Below are 18,904 nucleotides of genomic sequence, written 5' to 3'. Positions count from 1 at the left end.
ACCTCAGCCTCCCAAAGTGCTGGGATTACAGGCGTGAGCCACCACACCCGACCTACTGTTCTTTCTTATATCTCTAGATCCCTTCAGTTTTTATATAATTCAGAAATTCCAGCTAAGTCACTGGCACGTCAGATTTTTCTTTAACACCATATGGTAAAACATTGCTCTGTCACTTTTAAAATTGTACATATTATATGTTTATGGGGTACAATGTGATTTTTGATATATAAAACACCTTTCACTTTTTTGTGAAAAAAAAGTACATAAAAACACTTAAATTCTATGCTTTTAGCAATTTTGAAATATACAATGCTATATTATTTATGACAGTCACCATTCTGTGCAACAGTGCTCTGTTACCTTGCTCCCGAAGTACCACAGGAAGGTAGGGAGACGTTTGATTTCAGACAACGGCTCCCCATCAGCTACAAACCATAATCATATGAGAAGTGTTTTCAAATTACATGTTTGGGCCAGGTGCAGTGGCTCACTCCTGTAATCCCAGCACTTTGGGAAGCCGAGGCAGGTGGATCACTTGAGATTAGGAGTTTGAGACCAGCCTGGCCAACATGGTAAAACCCCGTCTCTACTAAAAACCAGGCGTTGTGGTGCACGCCTGTAGTCCTAGCTACTCGGGAGGTTGAGCCCTGAGAATCACCTGAACCCGGGAGGCAGAAGTTGTAGTGATTGGAGACGGCGCTACTGCACTGCTGCCTAGGTGACACAGCGAGACTCTGTCTCAAAAATGAAACAAACAAAAATTATACGTTTGTTTCCAAGTGGGGGTTCTAAACCCTTAAGATTCATTCTACCATATTTCTCTTCTCTCCTAGTTAAATAAAACACAAACACCTCATTTTCTATTTGTTATTATAGCCAGGACTAAGCAACATCTTTTTTTTTTTTTAAACTTATAAGGAAAATTAAGAGAAATTGCGAATGATAAGTCACATAAACTGGGAGGGCAAGTCATTATGTCAGATAGTTTAATGCTGGAGAGATTTCACAGAAATTCTGGAATGAAGATTGTTCTAACTTTAATTCTTCACAATGTTCTCCCTTTTCCATCTACTTTACTTTTCATTCTTCAGTTATTATCTCCCATTATAGCACAGTGGTTATGAGTGTTGATTCTAGAGTCAGACTGTGCAAGTTCATATTCTACTCTGCCAATAACTAGCTCTATGACCTTGGACAAGTCACTGAACTTATCTGTCCCCCCTTTCTACATCCGTCAACGAGAATAAAAATGAAACCTATTTAATAGGGCTGTTATGAGGACTATTAAGTTAATGTTTAGAGCAAAGCTAGAACATAGTAAGCACACTTTAACTGTAACTGTTATTATATTAAAACTTCTTCAAAGCCCAGGCATCATTCCTACATTCATGCACCCTAGAAAGAAACCTGCTTTGTTCTTCTACACTCTAGGGAGAGGTGGAAGACATTGTACCAGAGGCTCTATATATCTGGAAAGATAATGCTGACTAATCAAAGGTAAAAGTAGTTTCTACACAGCAAAATTGCAAAAAGAAATGTTACTTATATAAAAAATACATAGCATCAAAATTTATAAAGTTCTCTTATTATTTCTGAAACTGACTTCTAATATTCAAGCCTAAGGGTTTTCTTAAAAATTGTATATATTTTTTGTTTGGTTGGTTTTTGTTTTGTTTGAGACAGGGTCTCACTCTGTCACCCAGGATGGAGTGCAGTGGCTCCATCATGGCTCACTGCAGCTTTGACCTCCCGGGCTCAAGTGATCTTCCTACTTCATCCTCCCGAGTAGCTGGGACTACAGGCATGTGCCACCATGTCCAGCTAAATTTTGCAATTTTTGTAGAGATAGGGTTTCACCATATTGCCCAGGCTGGTCTCAAACTCCTGGTCTCAAGCAATCCGCCCACCTCAGCATCCCAAAGTGCTGGAATTACAGATGTGAGCCACAGTGTCCAGCTTTAATGGTATATTTTGAATGTTCAAATAATTTTTCCTCATTTGTAATTAATTTTAAACCTAAATCCCCAAATAAGTTTCATTTTATCTTGTTACTCAAATGTTTATATTTTGGAATAGAACTTAATGTTTATATTTTTGGAATAGAACTTAAGATGTGATTATGGAAATTGAAGGGTAAGGGCAAGAAATTATATGGAGTAGTTGTGTCAGTTTCCCAAACTGGGTGATTTATTATAATTACCTAATAGTTAATAAAAATACAGACTTCTGGACCCCATCTCACACCTACTTACATAGAATTCCCAGGGGAAGGGCATAAAACTGAACCAAAACTTCACATTTCAGACATCAATAACTAGTTTGACTTCTACATGTACCTGGTTAAGTCTGGGGTTCACTGTTATACCCACTGCTGAAGACTATTTCTAGATCCTGTATCTTAGAAGCTGGTGATATTTCTATGATTCAGTATACATTGGACCAGTTCCTAAAATCCAGTGGTCCTAGAATATTATGTTATAGCAACATCCCCTACGTACTCAAATGAGCATCTAGAGAATAAATAGAAACAACAGCACCAAGACAGTGAATTAACTTGTTAAATATTTAAATTATTATCCTTAGAGAAATGACATACCGCCTCAAAATATAATTATTTTCAAAGTCATATAAACATAAATTTTGCTTTGTATTCATTGTTAATTTTGCTTAACAATGAATACACCATGAAAAAAAATTGTTCTAAAATAAAATGACCAAAAGAACCCAACAACATACAAGTCCATAAAGTGGCATGACAAATACCTCCTTCTCATTCAACAGAATTATTAACGACACAAACAACAGATAATGGATAAACAAAATGCGGAACAGACATACAATGGAATATTATTGAGCCTTAAAAAGAGGAAATTCTGTAACATGCTACAAATGGATAAACCTTAAAGACATCATGATGAATCACAAAAAGACAAATACTGTATGATTCCATTTCTGTGAGGTACTTAGAGTAGTCACAATCATACAGACAGAAAGCGGGCTGGAGATGGGGGAATGAAGAATATTGTTTAGTGAACATGGAATTTCAGTTTGGAAAGATGAATAAAGTTCTAGAGATGAATGGTAGTGATGGTTGCAAGACAAAGTGATTGTACTTAGTGCCACTAAATTGTACACTTAAAATGGTAAATTGTATATTGTGTGTATTTTATCATAGTAAAAAATTGCTGAAGGTAAAAGAAGAGATAATTGCAGGAAGAGATGAAGGTGATGGGTTCTTTCAAACAACTGGAGACGTTAGCCTTAGATAAGAGCAAAGGAATTTCAGAGGAAAGAGAAACAATATCCAAGAGAAGCAGATTAAGTAGGCAGATTTGGTGACAGAGAAGGGAGATGTTCCTAATCTCTTTGAACTAGGGAGCAAGATCCACACCTGAGTGAATGAAAATAGCAGGAAAAGAAGGGAAAGGGGAGAAGGCAGGGGGCAAGGAGGGAGGGAATAAAGGAATTAAGATGATTTTAGAGGTTGGGAAATCAGACATACCAGGAAGGGGGTTTAAGTGCCTGTTTTAGATCTAATCATGAATAGAAACTAAGAATAGTTTGCACAATTTTGTGTTTTTCTCTCACAATGTATGAGTGATTGGGAATAAGTATAGAATAGGTGGATAGTTGGGTTTAATCAGGGTTGTGGTTTTGCTAGGCAAGTATGACAGAAAAAAGTGAGGAAGTTACAAATGTTTGTAAGGAACTAATTACAATAGATCCTATAGTTAAGTTTCTTTTTCTTTCTTTTCTTTTTATTTAAATGAGATAGTGTCTTGCTCTGCCACCAACCCAGGATGGAGTTCAGTGGCGCAGTCTTGACTCACCACAACTTTTGGCCCCTGGGCTCAAGCAATCCTCCTGCCTCAGCCCCGAGTAGCTGGGACTAAAGGTGTGCACCACAATTCCTGGAAATTTTTTTGTGTTTTTTATAGAGATGGGGTCTTGCTAAGTTGCCCAGGCTGGTCTCAAACTACTGAACTCAAGCAATCTGCCCACCTGGACCTCCAAAAGTGGAGCCCCCACAACTGGACAGTTAAGTTTCTTTTTTTTTTTTTTGAGACAGAGTCTTTCTCTGTCGCACAGGCTGGAGTGCAGTGGCACATTCTTAGCTCACTGTAACCTCCGCCTCATGGGTTCAAGCTATTCTGCCTCAGGCTCCTAAGTAGCTGGGATTATAGGCTTGAGCCACCATGCCCAGCTAATTTTTGTATTTTTAGTAGAGACAAGGTTCCGCTGTGTTGGCCAGGCTGGTCTCGATCTCCTGGCCTCATCGGCCTCCCAAAATGCTGGGATTACAGGTGTGAGCCACTGAGCCTGGTCAAGTTTCTTATAAGGAAGAAACTAAAGTTCTTTTTTAAGGGGTGATGGTGAAAATATGACAGATCATTTACTTGATGGTTTAAGACATCATATGGCTAGCATGGCAGTTCTAGAATAAATGAGCTGGGATGATAGTGTGTGGAGGTAAAAGTGTAGGATTCTTGAAATTAATGTGGTAGAGGTGATGCAGTTACTGGCTCATATGGTTGGTGCACAAACGAAAGAAGATAAGAACTGTGGAAAACTGAAAACCATGGTATGAGGAAGCCAAACTGTGAGGTGCAAACAAGCTGCCTCTTTTCTATAAGAGGAGTGGGGTTAATGACTAAGTCATTTCATAACCATCTGGTAATTAATACCAAACCACTTGGACTTTATTTATTTTGCTTATGCTTCCTATTCTGTATACTGTACGTTTGACTGAAGAATATGGTGCTTTTCATCTTTACCATTGAGTCTCCTCTATGTAGTACAGTGCCTAATATACAACATGAGTTTGGTACATATTGTGGAATAAATAACAAACGCATAAGAAAAAAATCAGTGCACATGTTTCAGGAAAAAACTATTTGGAAAAGAAATTTTAATCTTAAATCGAATAGCTTCAAAATGTAACAGCTGATGGTAAGAACCAAAAAGAGGGCGAAGCATGCCCATACACTAATCAGCATATGAAGAAAAAAAAAACCCTATGAGTAGTTCATTAAAAAGAAAGCAAACTTTACATACCTTATAGTTTGCTCTCCTGATTCCTGCATCTTGGCTTTTTTCACCTGCAAAAATAAACATACAAAGGTATCAATGTACTGATCTATTTTTTAAATCATTTAGCTACTCAAAGAACAGGCTATTAACTATTAACAGGGTAACTGTTTAATTTTGTTTAGTTTAGATTTAATTAACCCTTGTTATATTTTAGAGCTAGAAATGAAGTTTGTTTTTTAAATGGAGTTCTTCTTTTTAATGAAAAAAGTGTTCTTCTGATTTAAAAAAAAAACTGCTTACCAGAATTTTTACTCAAGGTAGACAGAATGTTTACTAGGATAAAGTATCCAAGCTTTGATACAAACTATTTGGTTTTATACTGTAACAGGCAAATTACATTTAAACAAACAGTGAAGATGGCAATCTAAGTATCATCTACTCATTTATTTAACAAAAATGGCTTTATACTTAAGTTAGTTTAGTGTCAAAATTAATATGAATTATTATCAAGTTACCAGTAATTTAGAAAATACTGTTAACCCTGTATTTTTTTTTTTCATTTTTCACATTTTCTATTTCCTTCTGGGTAGAAGTCACTTCCATTGAAACAGTGTAAGAATCCACAAATGAAAGATCAATGGTTAATACTAATGGATTTTTCTGTTTTCATGTTACAGAGAATCTGATTTTAGAGCTCTCTGGTCAGAATGGGCTGTAGTAGAAACATGTCTAATATGCTTAGCCATTCAAACCACAAATATTTAAAAGTATTTCAAGCTAATAGAAGAAGGCAGAAACTCTCCTAGATAATCTGAAGCAAACGTATCAGGTGGAATCATAGATATTTAATATTACATTGAATATTTCAGACAAGATAAATAATAAATGCAAGCTCCATAAAATTTCTCATGGCCATATACTCCTCATGAGAATACACAACCATGAAATAAATAAAACCAAACATTCTTGGTTCCTTGCTTACGGCATGTGAAAATGTGTTCCATTCAATGTTCTCTTAATTTTCATAGGTACCAAAAAGGAGAAAATAAAGAAACAAAGGCAATTTAAAAAAACATTTCTAAATTTAAAACAAAAATTACATTAAAGCATTTGAAGCAAAACCAAAAAACAAAACCTTGAGGTGGGTAAATCCTGATTAAGCATGACATTAAATCCAAAAGCCATAAAAGAGAAAATAGATATGATTACACAAAAATCTTAAACTTCTATATGATAAAAGACACCATAAAACAACCAGGAGGTTGACGGATTCCAGGATAGTATGCAGACTGTGACAAAAAAATCAAACTGTAGGTCGGGCGCGGTGGCTTACGCCTGTAATCCCAGCACTTTGGGAGGCTGAGACGGGCGGATCGCGAGGTCAGGAGATCGAGACCATCCTGGCTAACACGGTGAAACCTCGTCTCTACTAAAAATACAAAAAATTAGCCGGGTGCAATGGCGGGCGCCTGTAGTCCCAGCTACACGGGAGGCTGAGGCAGGAGAATGGCATGAACCCGGGAGACGGAGCTTGCAGTGAGTCGAGATTGCACCACTGCACTCCAGCCTGGGTCACAGAGCGAGACTCCATCTCAAAAAAAAAAAAAAAATCTAACTGTATTACCAATGTATATGACAATCTCACTGAAAGAGGGGAGGGAAATATGTTCTGACCTAGATAATATAGGAAAATAGTGTTTTGCCTGGAAACTATAAGGCTAAAGACAAGAAAAATTCAACTATCTAGTTTATCTGCCTGCCATAATTTCACAAATGACAAAATATAGCCTCTTTTTGTAAAATATTCTGCCCTTCCTACCTAAAGATGATAGTAGCTACATATGGTCAGATAATAATGTACTCTTCCAATAGTGGAGATGAATTTATGCTTAGCTCATCTAAAGACTCTTTGCTATCAAAGAAATGTAATTATGAGCTGGTTGGCTGAGTAACTGAAACAGTCTATACTCTTCAAACGGTAATTTAAACAGAGGAAATTAGAGCACTGAGGAGTCTAATTTATCATAGTCTTCATTTATTAGAGGTACAGAGCAACAAATTTAGCTTATCACCTCCAAAAGAAAAAAGGAAAAAAATAAAAAAGGTCCTGGAGCAACATTTTTAAATTTACTTATTATTATTATTATTATTTTATTTTATTTTGAGACAAGGTCTCATTCTGTCACCCATGCTGGAGTGCCATGGCATAATCTCGGCTCACTGCAACCTCTGCCTCCTGGGTTCAAGCAGTTCTTGTGCCTCAGCCTCTCGAGTAGCAGGGACCACAGGTGCACACCACCATGCCCAGCTAATTTTGCTAACTTTTCTATTTTTAGTAGAGACGGGTTTTCGCCATGTTGGCCAGGATGGTTTTGAACTCCCGGCCTCAAGTGATCCGCCCACCTTGGTCTCCCAAAGTGCTCGGATTATAGGCATGAGCCACTGCGCCTGGCCAAAAATGTATTTACTTTCAAGGAAGAACTATGCTTCTTTACACCCCTTCACTTTTAATTTTTTTCAGTGCCAACCCAGTGCAGAGTACATATTCATAAATAGAAAGGGAGAAAATGTATCTAAAGTCGTATCTACCAAGCAGAAAAGTCTGGAGAAGGAAAAGGTGTTACAACTTTTTTTTTTTTTTTAACCTCATATGGCCCATTGTTTGTCTTGATTTGAGCAATTATGTCCCCCTCTAAGGCAGGGATAGGAAGCATGTACTAACCAGGCAGTACAGGCAAGTAAATTTACTAAAGACAGACAGATTTTACTCAATTATAGAAGTGTGGGTTCAAACAACACAAGCCAGAAACTGACAGAAAATGATTCCTAGTTCTTAAGAGAAATAGCAAAGATTGAGCAACAATTTTCTGGAGAGTTTACAGAGTAACAGAGTACTTGCAATAATGAATACTGAAAACTACACAGCAAAGTAAGCAAAGATTCAAGTAGCAACCGGTCCTATAGGCAACAATTTTCATTAACAAAACCAGTATAGATCATACAGGCAACTGGTATCCAAGGAATTAGGGCCATATCAGGACAGTAGTAGGAGGACAGTAATACAAGCTGCCAGTGAGTAAGAAAGCAATAAAGCTGAAAAAGCTCTGGTAGGGTTAAAAGTGAAAAAATCTGAATCTCTTTTTATATGACATGATTTTGTATACAGAAATCCTAACGAATCCATTAAGAAACCACTAGAACTGATAAACAAGTTCAGCAAGGCAGCAAAATACAAGACAAACATACAAAAATCAATTATATTTCTATATAACTTGCAATGAACAATTCAAAAATGAAAAAGAAAATCCATTCACAATAGCATCAAAAGGAATAAAATACGTAGGAATATGGCCGGGTCTAGAGGCTCACACTTGTAATCCCAGCACTTTGGGAGTTCGAGGCAGGTGGATGACCTGAGGTCGGGAGTCCAAGACCAGGCTGGCCAACATGGTGAAACACTGTCTCTACTAAAAATACAAAAATTAGCTGAGTGTGGTGCTGCACACCTGCAATCGCAGCTACTCAGGAGGCTGAGGCAGGAGAATCGCCTGAACCTGGAAGGTAGAGGTTGCAGTGAGCTGAGATTGAGCCACTGCACTCCAGCCTGGGTGACAAGGCGAGACTTCGTCTTAAAAAAAAAAAAAACACTTAGGAATAAACCTAATAGAAGAAAAAGTACATGTTAAAAGAAATTTAAGAATTAAATAAATGCCAATCATCCCACATCCAGGGACAGAAGAATTCATCTTGTAAAGATGGTAATACTCCCCAAATTGGTCTACAGTCAATCCAATCAAAATCCCAGCTGGCTGCATTCAAGAAATTCACAGACTGATCCTAAATTTCATATGGAAATGAAAGTGACCCAGAATAGCTAAAACAATCTTGAAAAAAAAAAAAAAAGAACAAAGTTAAAGGACTCACATTTTCCATTTCTTTTCCTTTTATTTTCAAGACAAGAGTCTCACTCTGTCACCCAGGCTGGAGTGCAGTGGCGGGATCTTGGCTCACTGCAACCTCCGCCTCCTGGGTTCAAGCATTTCTCATGCCTTGGCCTCCCAAGTAGCTGAGACCACAGGTGCGTGCCACCATGTCTGGCTAATTTTTTTGTACGTTTAATGGAGATGGGGTTTCACCATGTTGGCCAGGCAGGTCTCAGACCTCAGGTGATCCGCCCACGTTGGCCTCCCAAATTGCTGGGATTACAGGCGTGAGCCAGTGTGCCCGGCCCCATTTTTCAATTTCAAAACTTACTATAAAGCTAGAGTAATCAAGACGGTGTGGTACTGGCATTAGGATGGATATATGGATCACTAGAACAGAATTAAGAGTCCTGAAATAGACCTCTACATTTATTGGGTCAACTGATTTTCAACAAGGGTATCACATTTACAGTCAAATTATTTTCAACAAAAGTGCCACGACAATTCAACAAATAAAGTTGAACTTGTACCTCAAGCCACAAGCAAAAATAAACTCAAAATGGATCAAAGCACTAAATGTAAAAGCTAAAGCAATAAAATTCTTAGGAGAATATGGATGCTCTCATCGCTTGTAAAAATATAGGCTGGAGGCAGTGGCTCACACCTGTAATCCCAACACTTTGGGGGACTGAGGCAGGTGGATCATGAGGTCAGGAGTTCAAGACCAGACTGGCCAAGAGGGTGAAACCCCGTCTCTACTAAAAACACAAAAATTAGCCAGGTGTGATGGCGGGCGCCTGTGATCCCAGCTACTCGGGAGGCTGAGGTAGGTAACTGCTTGAACCTGGGAGGTGGAGGTTGCAGTGAGCTGAGATTACAACACTGCACTCCAGCCTGGGCGACAGAGTGAGACTCCATCTCAAAAAAAAATATATATATATATACACACACACACACACACACACACACACATACACACACATATATATACACAAATAAAAATCTTCACGACCTGGATTAAACAATTTATTAGATATGATAAACAAAAGAAAAAATAAAAATGATTTCATTAGAATGAAAAACTTTTATGCTTCAGCTGGGCATGGTGGCTTACGCACTTTGGGAGGCAGAGGTAGACAGATCACTTGAGTCCAGGAGTTCGAGACCAGCTTGGGAAACATAGTAAAACCCCATCTCCACAAAAGTACAAAAAAATTAGCTAGGTTTGGCAGCATGCACTTGTAGTCTCAGCTACCCAGGAGGCTGAGGTGGAAGGATCACTTGAGCCTGGGAGGTCAAGGCTACAGTGAGCCATGATTGCGCTACTGCACTCCTGCCTGGGCGACAGAGTGAGACTCTGTCTTAAACAAAAAAACCTTTTACACTTCAAAGAACAGTATCAAGAAAATGATAACCCACAGAATGGAAGAAAAATTTTGCAGATCATATGTCTCATAAGGGACTAGAATATATAAGGGACCAGAATACATAAAGAAGATAACTCAATTTAGAAATAGGCAAAAGATCTGAATAGACATTTCTTCAAAGATGTACAAACGACCAATAAGCATATGAAAAGGTGCTCAACATTATTAGTCATAAGAGAAATGCAAATCAAAACTACACTGAGATGCTACTTCCACCCAGATGACTATAACAAAAAAGCTGAACAGTAACAAGTGTTGACAAGGACGTGCAGAAACTGGAACTCTCACTACACTGCTGGTGGAAATGTAAAATAGTGCAGCTGCTTTGAAAAACAATCTTGCAGTTCCTCAAAAGGTCAAAGAGTTATCATATGACTCGGCAATTCCACTCCTCACTATATAAATGTCCCCACAAAACTTTTATATGAATGTTCATAACAGCAAAAAAGTAGAAACAACCCCAGTGTCTATCAACTGATTAACAGATCAATAAAATGTAGTAGTATATCTATGTAATGAAATACGGGGCAATAAAAGGGAATTAAGTACTGATACACGTTGTAACATGGATGAACTTTAAAAACATTACATTAAGTAAAACAAACCAGTCACAAAGGACCATGGTTTGTATAACTCCAATTTTTTGTTTGTTTTGTTTTGGAGACAGGGTTTCACTCTGTCGCCCAGGCTGGAGTGCACTGTCTTGATTTCGGCTCACTGCAGTCTCAACCTCCCCGGCTCAAGCGATCCTTCCACCTCACCCTCCTGAGTAGCTGGGACTACAGGCATGCACCACCACACCTGGCTAATTTTTCTGTATTGTTTTTGGACAGATGGGGTTTCACCATGTTGTCTAGGCTGGTCTCAAATTCCTGAGTTCAACGGATCCACTTGCTTCAGCCTCCCAAAGAGCTGGGATTACAAGTGTGAGCCACCATGCCTGACTTGTAGAATTCAATTTATATGAAATATCTACATATTGGTAAATCTATAGACACAAAGTAAAGTAATGGTTGCCTACAGCTGTGGAAGATAAACTGGGGGATGACTGCTAATGGGTATGGAGTTTCTTTTTGGAGTGAGGAAAATGTTCTGCCTGGGCATGGTGGCTCACCTCTATAATCTCAGCACTTTTGGAAAGCCAAGGTCGGAGGATCACTTAAGGTCAGGAGTCTGAGACCAGCTGGGCAACAGAGCAAGACCCCATCTCGACAAAAAATTTAAAAAACAGTTGGGTGTAGTGGCTCACACCTATAATCCTAGGTACTCAGGAGGCTGAGATGGGAGGATTGTTTGAGCCCAGGAGTTCAAGGATGCAGTGAGCCACGATTGTGCCACTGTACTCCAGTCTGGGTGACAAAATAAGACCCTGTCTCAAAAAAAAAAAAAAAGAAAAAAAGAAAAAAGAAAGAAAAAAGGAAGATGCCCTAAAATTTATTCTGGTAATGGTTACAAAACTATTTTGGAATAGACTAAAAACTACTGCACTGTATACGCTAAAAGGGTGAATTGTAGGATATGTAAATGACATATCAATAAAGCTGGTATCTTAAAAAATGACGTAATCCTATGGGCATATAATGGCTAATGATAACACAAAGAAAGAAGCACTGGCAAATTCATAAATCAGGGTTCTATTTTTGCTTCTGCTACAATGTATAATCACACTTTAAATATAACACAGCAAGGAAACAAAAAACCCAGTATACAAACTCAGAATATACAGGCTCCAGGCTAAGTTCTGACAGTTAATTCACTGCATGTCTTCTCTGTATCTGTTTCTTCATCTGTAAAAAAAAGATACAACTACCTACTTCACAGGGCTCATGTTCCAACAGCAGGAAACAGCAGGACTAACAGTACAAGGATGCTGGTTGAATAAAACTTAAGGATGTGTACTGTTAACATAATATGTAAAGATGAAATTTAAAGAGGAAAAGAGTGAGCTGCTTATGAAAAACGAAGTGCTATGTAATTGTTAAATTTTAGTGTTATTACCATAGACAGCAAGAACAAAGTTGAATCCCAGAAATTTCAAGACAGGCTTAAGAAATAGGACTCTCTAGTTAAGAAAATTGTATTAAGCATCTCAAATGTCATTCTGAAATTACTCTGTGATGACTTACAAGTAATGACTCTGAAGGTTTAAACAAGAGGCAAAAGTATACTAGTGCTAGGTAAGTTGTAATCTTGGCAATAATAAATACAATGGTCGGGTAAGTCTTCATGGAGAGTATAAAAAGGATGTTTATGTCAAGATTTATCCAACACTGTTCAGCAAAGAGAAGGACATTGTTCTGTTTACTAAAAAGTTATATTCCATATCCTAGGGGGTAAAGGATTTGATCACAACCTAGATGAAATTTCACACAAAAAACAATTTAATACTATTTTCATTGACCGTGCTTACTAATAGCTATCTAATTATTAATTTGACTTCAAGAACTTAACATAAGGAAAGCAGGACCTAGAGAGGGACGTAAGCATTCCAAATTATTAGAGAGGTAAATATTTACAGCAGCGACAACTTCCTATTCTACCACTGCATGTCAGGTGTGACTTGTGATGGAGGCAAAAAATCTTTTTGTCTTCTCTATCAAGAAGAGTAATCTACAAACTGTAAATGATAGCATACCTAAATTTTTCAAAAAGAGTTTATTCCCATATTTATAAGCAAGCACCTCAATTATTTTAAATAAGTTCGAACCCTCCAGACTCATAGAAGCTTTATCCCATAGACCTGTAACTTACCAACATGATTGCTAAACCAGTGTTTACCATCTCTGAAAAATCACAGAGAATTAGAGAGGTCCTTGAAACAGGGTTTGAGTCCAGGAGTTCAAGACCAGCCTGGGCAACAGGGCAAAACCCCGTGTCTACTAAAAATACAAAAAAATTTGTTGGGTGTGCTGGTAGTCCCCGCTACTTGGGAGGCTGAGGTGGGAGGATTGCTTCAGCCTGGGAGGCAGAGGCTGCATTGAGCCAAGATGGCACCACTGCACTCCAGTCTGGGCGACAGTCTGTCTCAAACAAAACAAAACAAAACGAAATGTTTCACTACTTGGTTTGTTTGTTTTAATTTAAAGGTGATGGCAGAGAGGAATTAGGTGCTGGAAACTATAAACTAGTGCTAATTCAATGCTGATTTGATGACAGTGTTCTAAAACAGATTATTGAACAGACCTCTGTAGACACCTAGAAAGGATATGACAATCACCTGGAGCTATTTTTTCTAAGAACACTCAACATTTTTATTGATAGCTTAAAGATTTAGGCTATAAATAGGTAAAGTATATGACAGAAAGCTGGAAAGAATAAGATTTTTAATTAAGGTATCAAAGGGTGATAATGTTACTTCTTCAGGGACTCTCAGTGTGTAAACTGTAGCATGAAGTATTTCTTATTCTCAATCCACTGCTGTTCTTTATATATACTCTATTCTCCAAGTAGAGGCTGTACAATAATCAGTCAAAAGGATCCCTTCATCTGTGGATGAGATTCTTGCATTTTTGGAAGGTGATTTATAGTAATATAACACAGTTATTTACAATTCAGTTGAGGATTGATAAGCAATAAAGGGAAAGTGAAAGAATCTGAAGTCAAAATTTACTGCATTGTGAGCTATCTAAACAAAATCTTTTTTTTTTGTTTTTTTTTTTGAGATGGAGCCTCACTCACTCTGTTGTCCAGGCTGGAGTGCACTGGCACAATCTCGGCTCACTATAACCTCCATCTCCTGGGTTCAAGCAATTCTCCTGCCTCAGCTTCCCAAATAGCTGGGATTACAGGCATGCGCCACCACACCTGGCTAATTTTTGTATTTTTAGTAGAGATGGGGTCTCCCCATGTTGGCCAGGCTGGTCTCAAATTCCTGGCCTCAAGTGATCCACCCACCTCCGCCACCCAAAGTGCTGGGATTACAGGCATGAGTCACTGTGCCCAGCCGATCTGAACAAAATCTTGAGGTAGAGCAAGCAATTAGTGGAGAAATAAGAGAAGGGATAATTCAATAAGGAAAAGTCAAGAAGAGACAATGGGATTAAAATAACTTCAATCATAATGACCATCAGTAACATCTCCAGGGTTAAAAATACTGGCTTTATTTATCATCAACTTGGGATGGGACCATTCTTTCCACTCATATTTTACATCTCCACTACAGCCTGTGAAAAGTTGTTTTTTTACCTCAAAGTGTGTCATTACTCTTTCTGTTCTATTTTAAACATTAATAAGTGTCGTGTTTTTAGATTCTGTATTTGTCTGTTTGACGTCCATTAATCACAGAGCCAAACTCAAGACCAAAGTTGTATTCTATCTCCCCTGAGATCTGGTGCCCATACTCTGAACCACCTCCTTTATCTAACTCACACACTAAGCCCCTATTTTTCCTGCCCTAAATCATAAATCAATCCAGGATAAAGTACCACCAGATAACCAGGGACAGCCCATAGGCCACAAAGCCTGACAAAATTATTCAAACAGTCAACCCTAAGCTGTTTACCCTGCCTACCTTGCTTTTCCTGTGGAAACCTCAATAAGTCTGTGGCCCGTGCATTCCTCTCACTTTTTTCTGCCTCCTGACCAACAGTGGTACTTCCCCCATGTGGCATGCTATGCCTCTTGTTTCAAGGGGAACTATGAGTAAACACTCAACTTTTCTTTCAATGGCACTGACCTCTCCATGTCGTCACTCAATCACCTTTTTATATTAAGATCTGGGCACAAATCAATAAGGAAATAATGCCCTGTGACAACCATTTATAGTCAGCAGAAATTTTGGTTTTAAAGTGCTTCAATTTCTTACCTTTCTTTGAAGTAATAATCAGGTTTTGCACATCATGTTACAGAAGTTCAACAGAATTACAAGGAAATGAGGGCAGAAGAGATAGATGATTGTCAGCAGGTCAGCCTCACAATTCTCATTACCTTAAATAGGTAAGGAGTAACTAACAATATCCGTATTTCAACAGTATGTCAACACTTACATAAGTCTTTTGAAAATATGACTAGACCTTTGTCTTACCACATTCAAAACGCAATGGCATAATTTCCCCTGGTACATTTAGTATCTACAGTTCAGCTATCTGTTCCAAAAGTGTAAATCCTAAACACACTGCTCAAGATAATTTTTAACCCTACCATTTCCCTGATAATTAAAGTCCCACCAGGAATAGGGGATCACATCTCAAATGTTTCAAAAGGTCTTTTTACCAGTTGCTAATGCCTTCCTAGTTTTATACTTACCTCAACTGAGGGGCTAAAATAATAATGACAAAGCAATCATCAATATGCATTTCTCAATATAAAGAAAATATTAAAATATATTAAAGGACTTCATCATTTAAATGGGAGCTAATACACCTAAAGAATACAACTAGAACATGAAAACATATCCTATTATTTGCTTTCAAAATTCAAATTTTTCTAGGTTAAATTTTCATAAAGTAAACATGTACCATGCTGTATCCTCTCTTAATATGAAATGCAAGAGGCTCACTCAGGATAGCAAATTGAATCAGTATTTACCAAACTTCAGAAAAAGAAACTGAAGACAAAAGGAAAAGACCCTCTAGCATAAAAGTCATCTTAAAAGAATGACACTATTGCTTTTGTTTTTTAAATATTAAGGGCCAAAAACCAAAAAGAAGATAAACCCATATCATCTGGGGACATTTAAAATTATTTTATTATGTTAAATATTTAAAAGAAATTAAGAATTCAATATAGTCTCTATGGTTTTATCTGTTTTCAAGAATTAGCTAGTGGTCAAATTATGCCTTCCTCACCACTACTACTTTTTAAAAAATTAACTCTCTTAGGGAAATTTAGGTAAAAACAAAACTAAATTTTCTGGTAGAAATGGTGATATACTGTCAGATCAGTAAAGAGATGTCTTATTTTCTAAAAACTGTAACACTAGCCACTTATTTTTTTAAACGACATTTCTAAATACAATATTCATTTTGTAATGCTAAATTTTCCTTAGACTCCTTAGAATTAAGTTGGAAAATACAACATTGTTTTCTTGAAAGGAAACAATTAAGGAATCTTTTCCTTTTTTTTATTTCTAATTTGGAATCTATAACTGAATAATAATTAAAATACCTTAAGATTAGCTCTTCCATAATCAACTTTAAACTGTTAAAGGAAATACTTACTGGTTGCTCTGGTAAATCTTGCTCTTCTTCCATGAGGACCAATATTTCTTTATTATGCTTACGTGACTGGATTACAAGTCTCTCTCAGCAGTTTTCACAATCTGTTTTTAAAAAGGAGGATTCAAAGCTTTATATACTCTTAAAGTATTACTATTGAGGCCATCAGATAATAATTTTTTAGTATTTTGCTACCCCAAGCTTTCTACGTGAGCTCCAATCACAAAATCTCAAACCTGCACGTGGCTCTTCAAAAATGACATGCTACACCAAATCAAGAGAGGTGTACACAATGACTTTTATAATACCTTGCAAAAGTCAACACGTGGAACCACTTCTGCTGGTTACTATGGTGCCTAATGCATTAAACATCTTACAATGAAAGCCATGTGCAGATAATAAAATATTTTTTAAGGATTAGAGTTACATTAAAAATGATAGAGACTGGCCTAGCAAGTCAGCAAGTTATGATAACATCTAACCTGCTTTAATGTGGAGCATTTACATAACTGTTAACACAGACACACAGAATCACTTTAAATAGGACAAACCAGAATATCAATTAAATGCATTTACAACCAACTATCTGTCTATATGTCATCAATTTAAAGGAAAACTCAATTCTTCTGCATCTCAATAATAAAAATAAGTATAGTGAAACTTTGACTTTTAGAACTAAAGAAAATAATCATTCAAAGATAGGACCTAATTTAATTCTGAAATAATGAGCTTCTACTAACTGTACTGCCCAGTCAATTATTTAAGCAAAATCTTTATGTTCTCAGAACCTACTTTTTCTGTCCTGATTTTCAAACAAAAAAGGAAAACTAGGATTCTAAGTCCACCTTACCATGTCCTACTGACAGGAGACAAAGAGACAAAATTAGAAAGCTGCATACATTACAAAATGAAATACTCCATTTCTGTCTAACAAAAGTGAAACCAGCACTTCTCCCAAAAGATGTGATTGCTTGTACATTTAATTAAAGTCACAGCTGTTTTTAGTTTTTCTACCAACCACTGTACCTAACTCACATACAAAGCTAAAATATATAATCTTATTACAGAAGTCCTGAAAATAGACAAATAACAAGAAAACAAAAAATTTGTTATGCCAGTATACCACCACTCTACTTCTATTACTCCATCATGTTGCAATACAACACAACTTTATTGTAAGCCACACTCCAGAATGTGAAAAGGAGAGAAAACACACATAAGGTTACAATTAGATGCAAAGTTGTCCAACTCTAACACAGCTCTATTCCCTACCCCAATTTAGAATATCAAAAGAAAAAAGTTTAAAGGTCAGAAGCACTTGATACTCAGTGCACTCACGTGTAGCTCATACACAGAGCCTCAAAAGCTAAGTTTTCCTGCTACATGACGCAGATAACTAGCGATACAGAATTACACAGTGCAATAAGTAAAGCTCATAGGAGCTATCTTCCCTGCACTTGTTTTGCTCAGCTTAGAACAGCACAATCAATGTGACTTAAAACTGATTCACAACTATGAAAGATCAAACATTTTTTGTTTTACTAGTTTGTGTCTTAGTTTCAAATTGAAATATCTTTTCTTCAAGGGACAATCCTTTACATTTTATACTGTCTAAATGTACATTATGTACATATATTATTTCATCCCATTAGAAACAACAAAACAGGACCAAATCATTAGGGAAATGGAATACCTTCAATACCTCATTTGTTGAATTTCTTTTTTTATTTTTATTTTTTTTTTGAGATAGAGTTTCGCTGTGTCACCCAGGCTGGAGTGCAGTGGTGCAATCTTGGCTCACTGCAACCTCCGTCTCCCGGGTTCAAGCAATTTTCCTGACTCAGCCTCCCAAGCAGCTGGGACTACAGGCGCGCCACCAGACCCGGCTAATTTTTGTATTTTCAATAGAGATGGGTTTTTGCCATGTTGGCCAGCCTGGTCTTGAACTCCTGACCTCAGGTGATCTGCCTGCCTCAGTCTCCCAAAGTGCTGGGATTACAGGTATAAGCCCGGCCAATTTATTTTTTGTGTGTGTGACCAGTTCTCATCCATACAAAACTTACAACATTACATGTTTTCCCTAATTGAAGGCCATGACTATAAAACTACAATCTCTAATATATTTTCAGCAAGGGAGATAAAAGGGATATCCACTCTACCATGGGGGAAGGGTTATAAATTTCATCTCTGATAGGAGGAAGGTAAGAATAATTGTTTAAAAATATATATATATATATATGTGTGTGTGTGTGTGTGTGTATACACACTCAATAATGTGGTTTAATTTTGTTTTAAACACAAAATTAATTCATTTTAGAAATCTGAATTACATTAAAGGAGAACATAATACTATTTACAGGTCAAAAGG

General features: G+C 37.2%; 1 protein-coding gene across 1 annotated transcript in view; it reads right to left on the bottom strand.

Moving 5' to 3' along the window:
• The window catches only part of EYA3 (EYA transcriptional coactivator and phosphatase 3), a 130,432-nt gene that overhangs the window by 77,139 nt on the left and 34,389 nt on the right, over positions 1–18,904 (bottom strand). Inside the window, exons 2-3 of the mRNA XM_017856334.1 lie at positions 16,540–16,640; positions 5,056–5,099 (exon numbers count right to left, since the gene is read on the bottom strand). Coding sequence (XP_017711823.1) covers positions 5,056–5,099; positions 16,540–16,572 — 77 coding nt within the window. The 5' untranslated portion in view covers positions 16,573–16,640. The remainder of the gene's footprint in view (positions 1–5,055; positions 5,100–16,539; positions 16,641–18,904) is intronic.

The sequence above is a fragment of the Rhinopithecus bieti genome, unplaced genomic scaffold, assembly GCF_001698545.2.
Source record: "Rhinopithecus bieti isolate Rb0 unplaced genomic scaffold, ASM169854v2 scaffold_41082, whole genome shotgun sequence".
Taxonomy (NCBI): Eukaryota; Metazoa; Chordata; class Mammalia; order Primates; family Cercopithecidae; genus Rhinopithecus; species Rhinopithecus bieti.
This window is presented reverse-complemented; position numbering and strand designations above follow the sequence as displayed.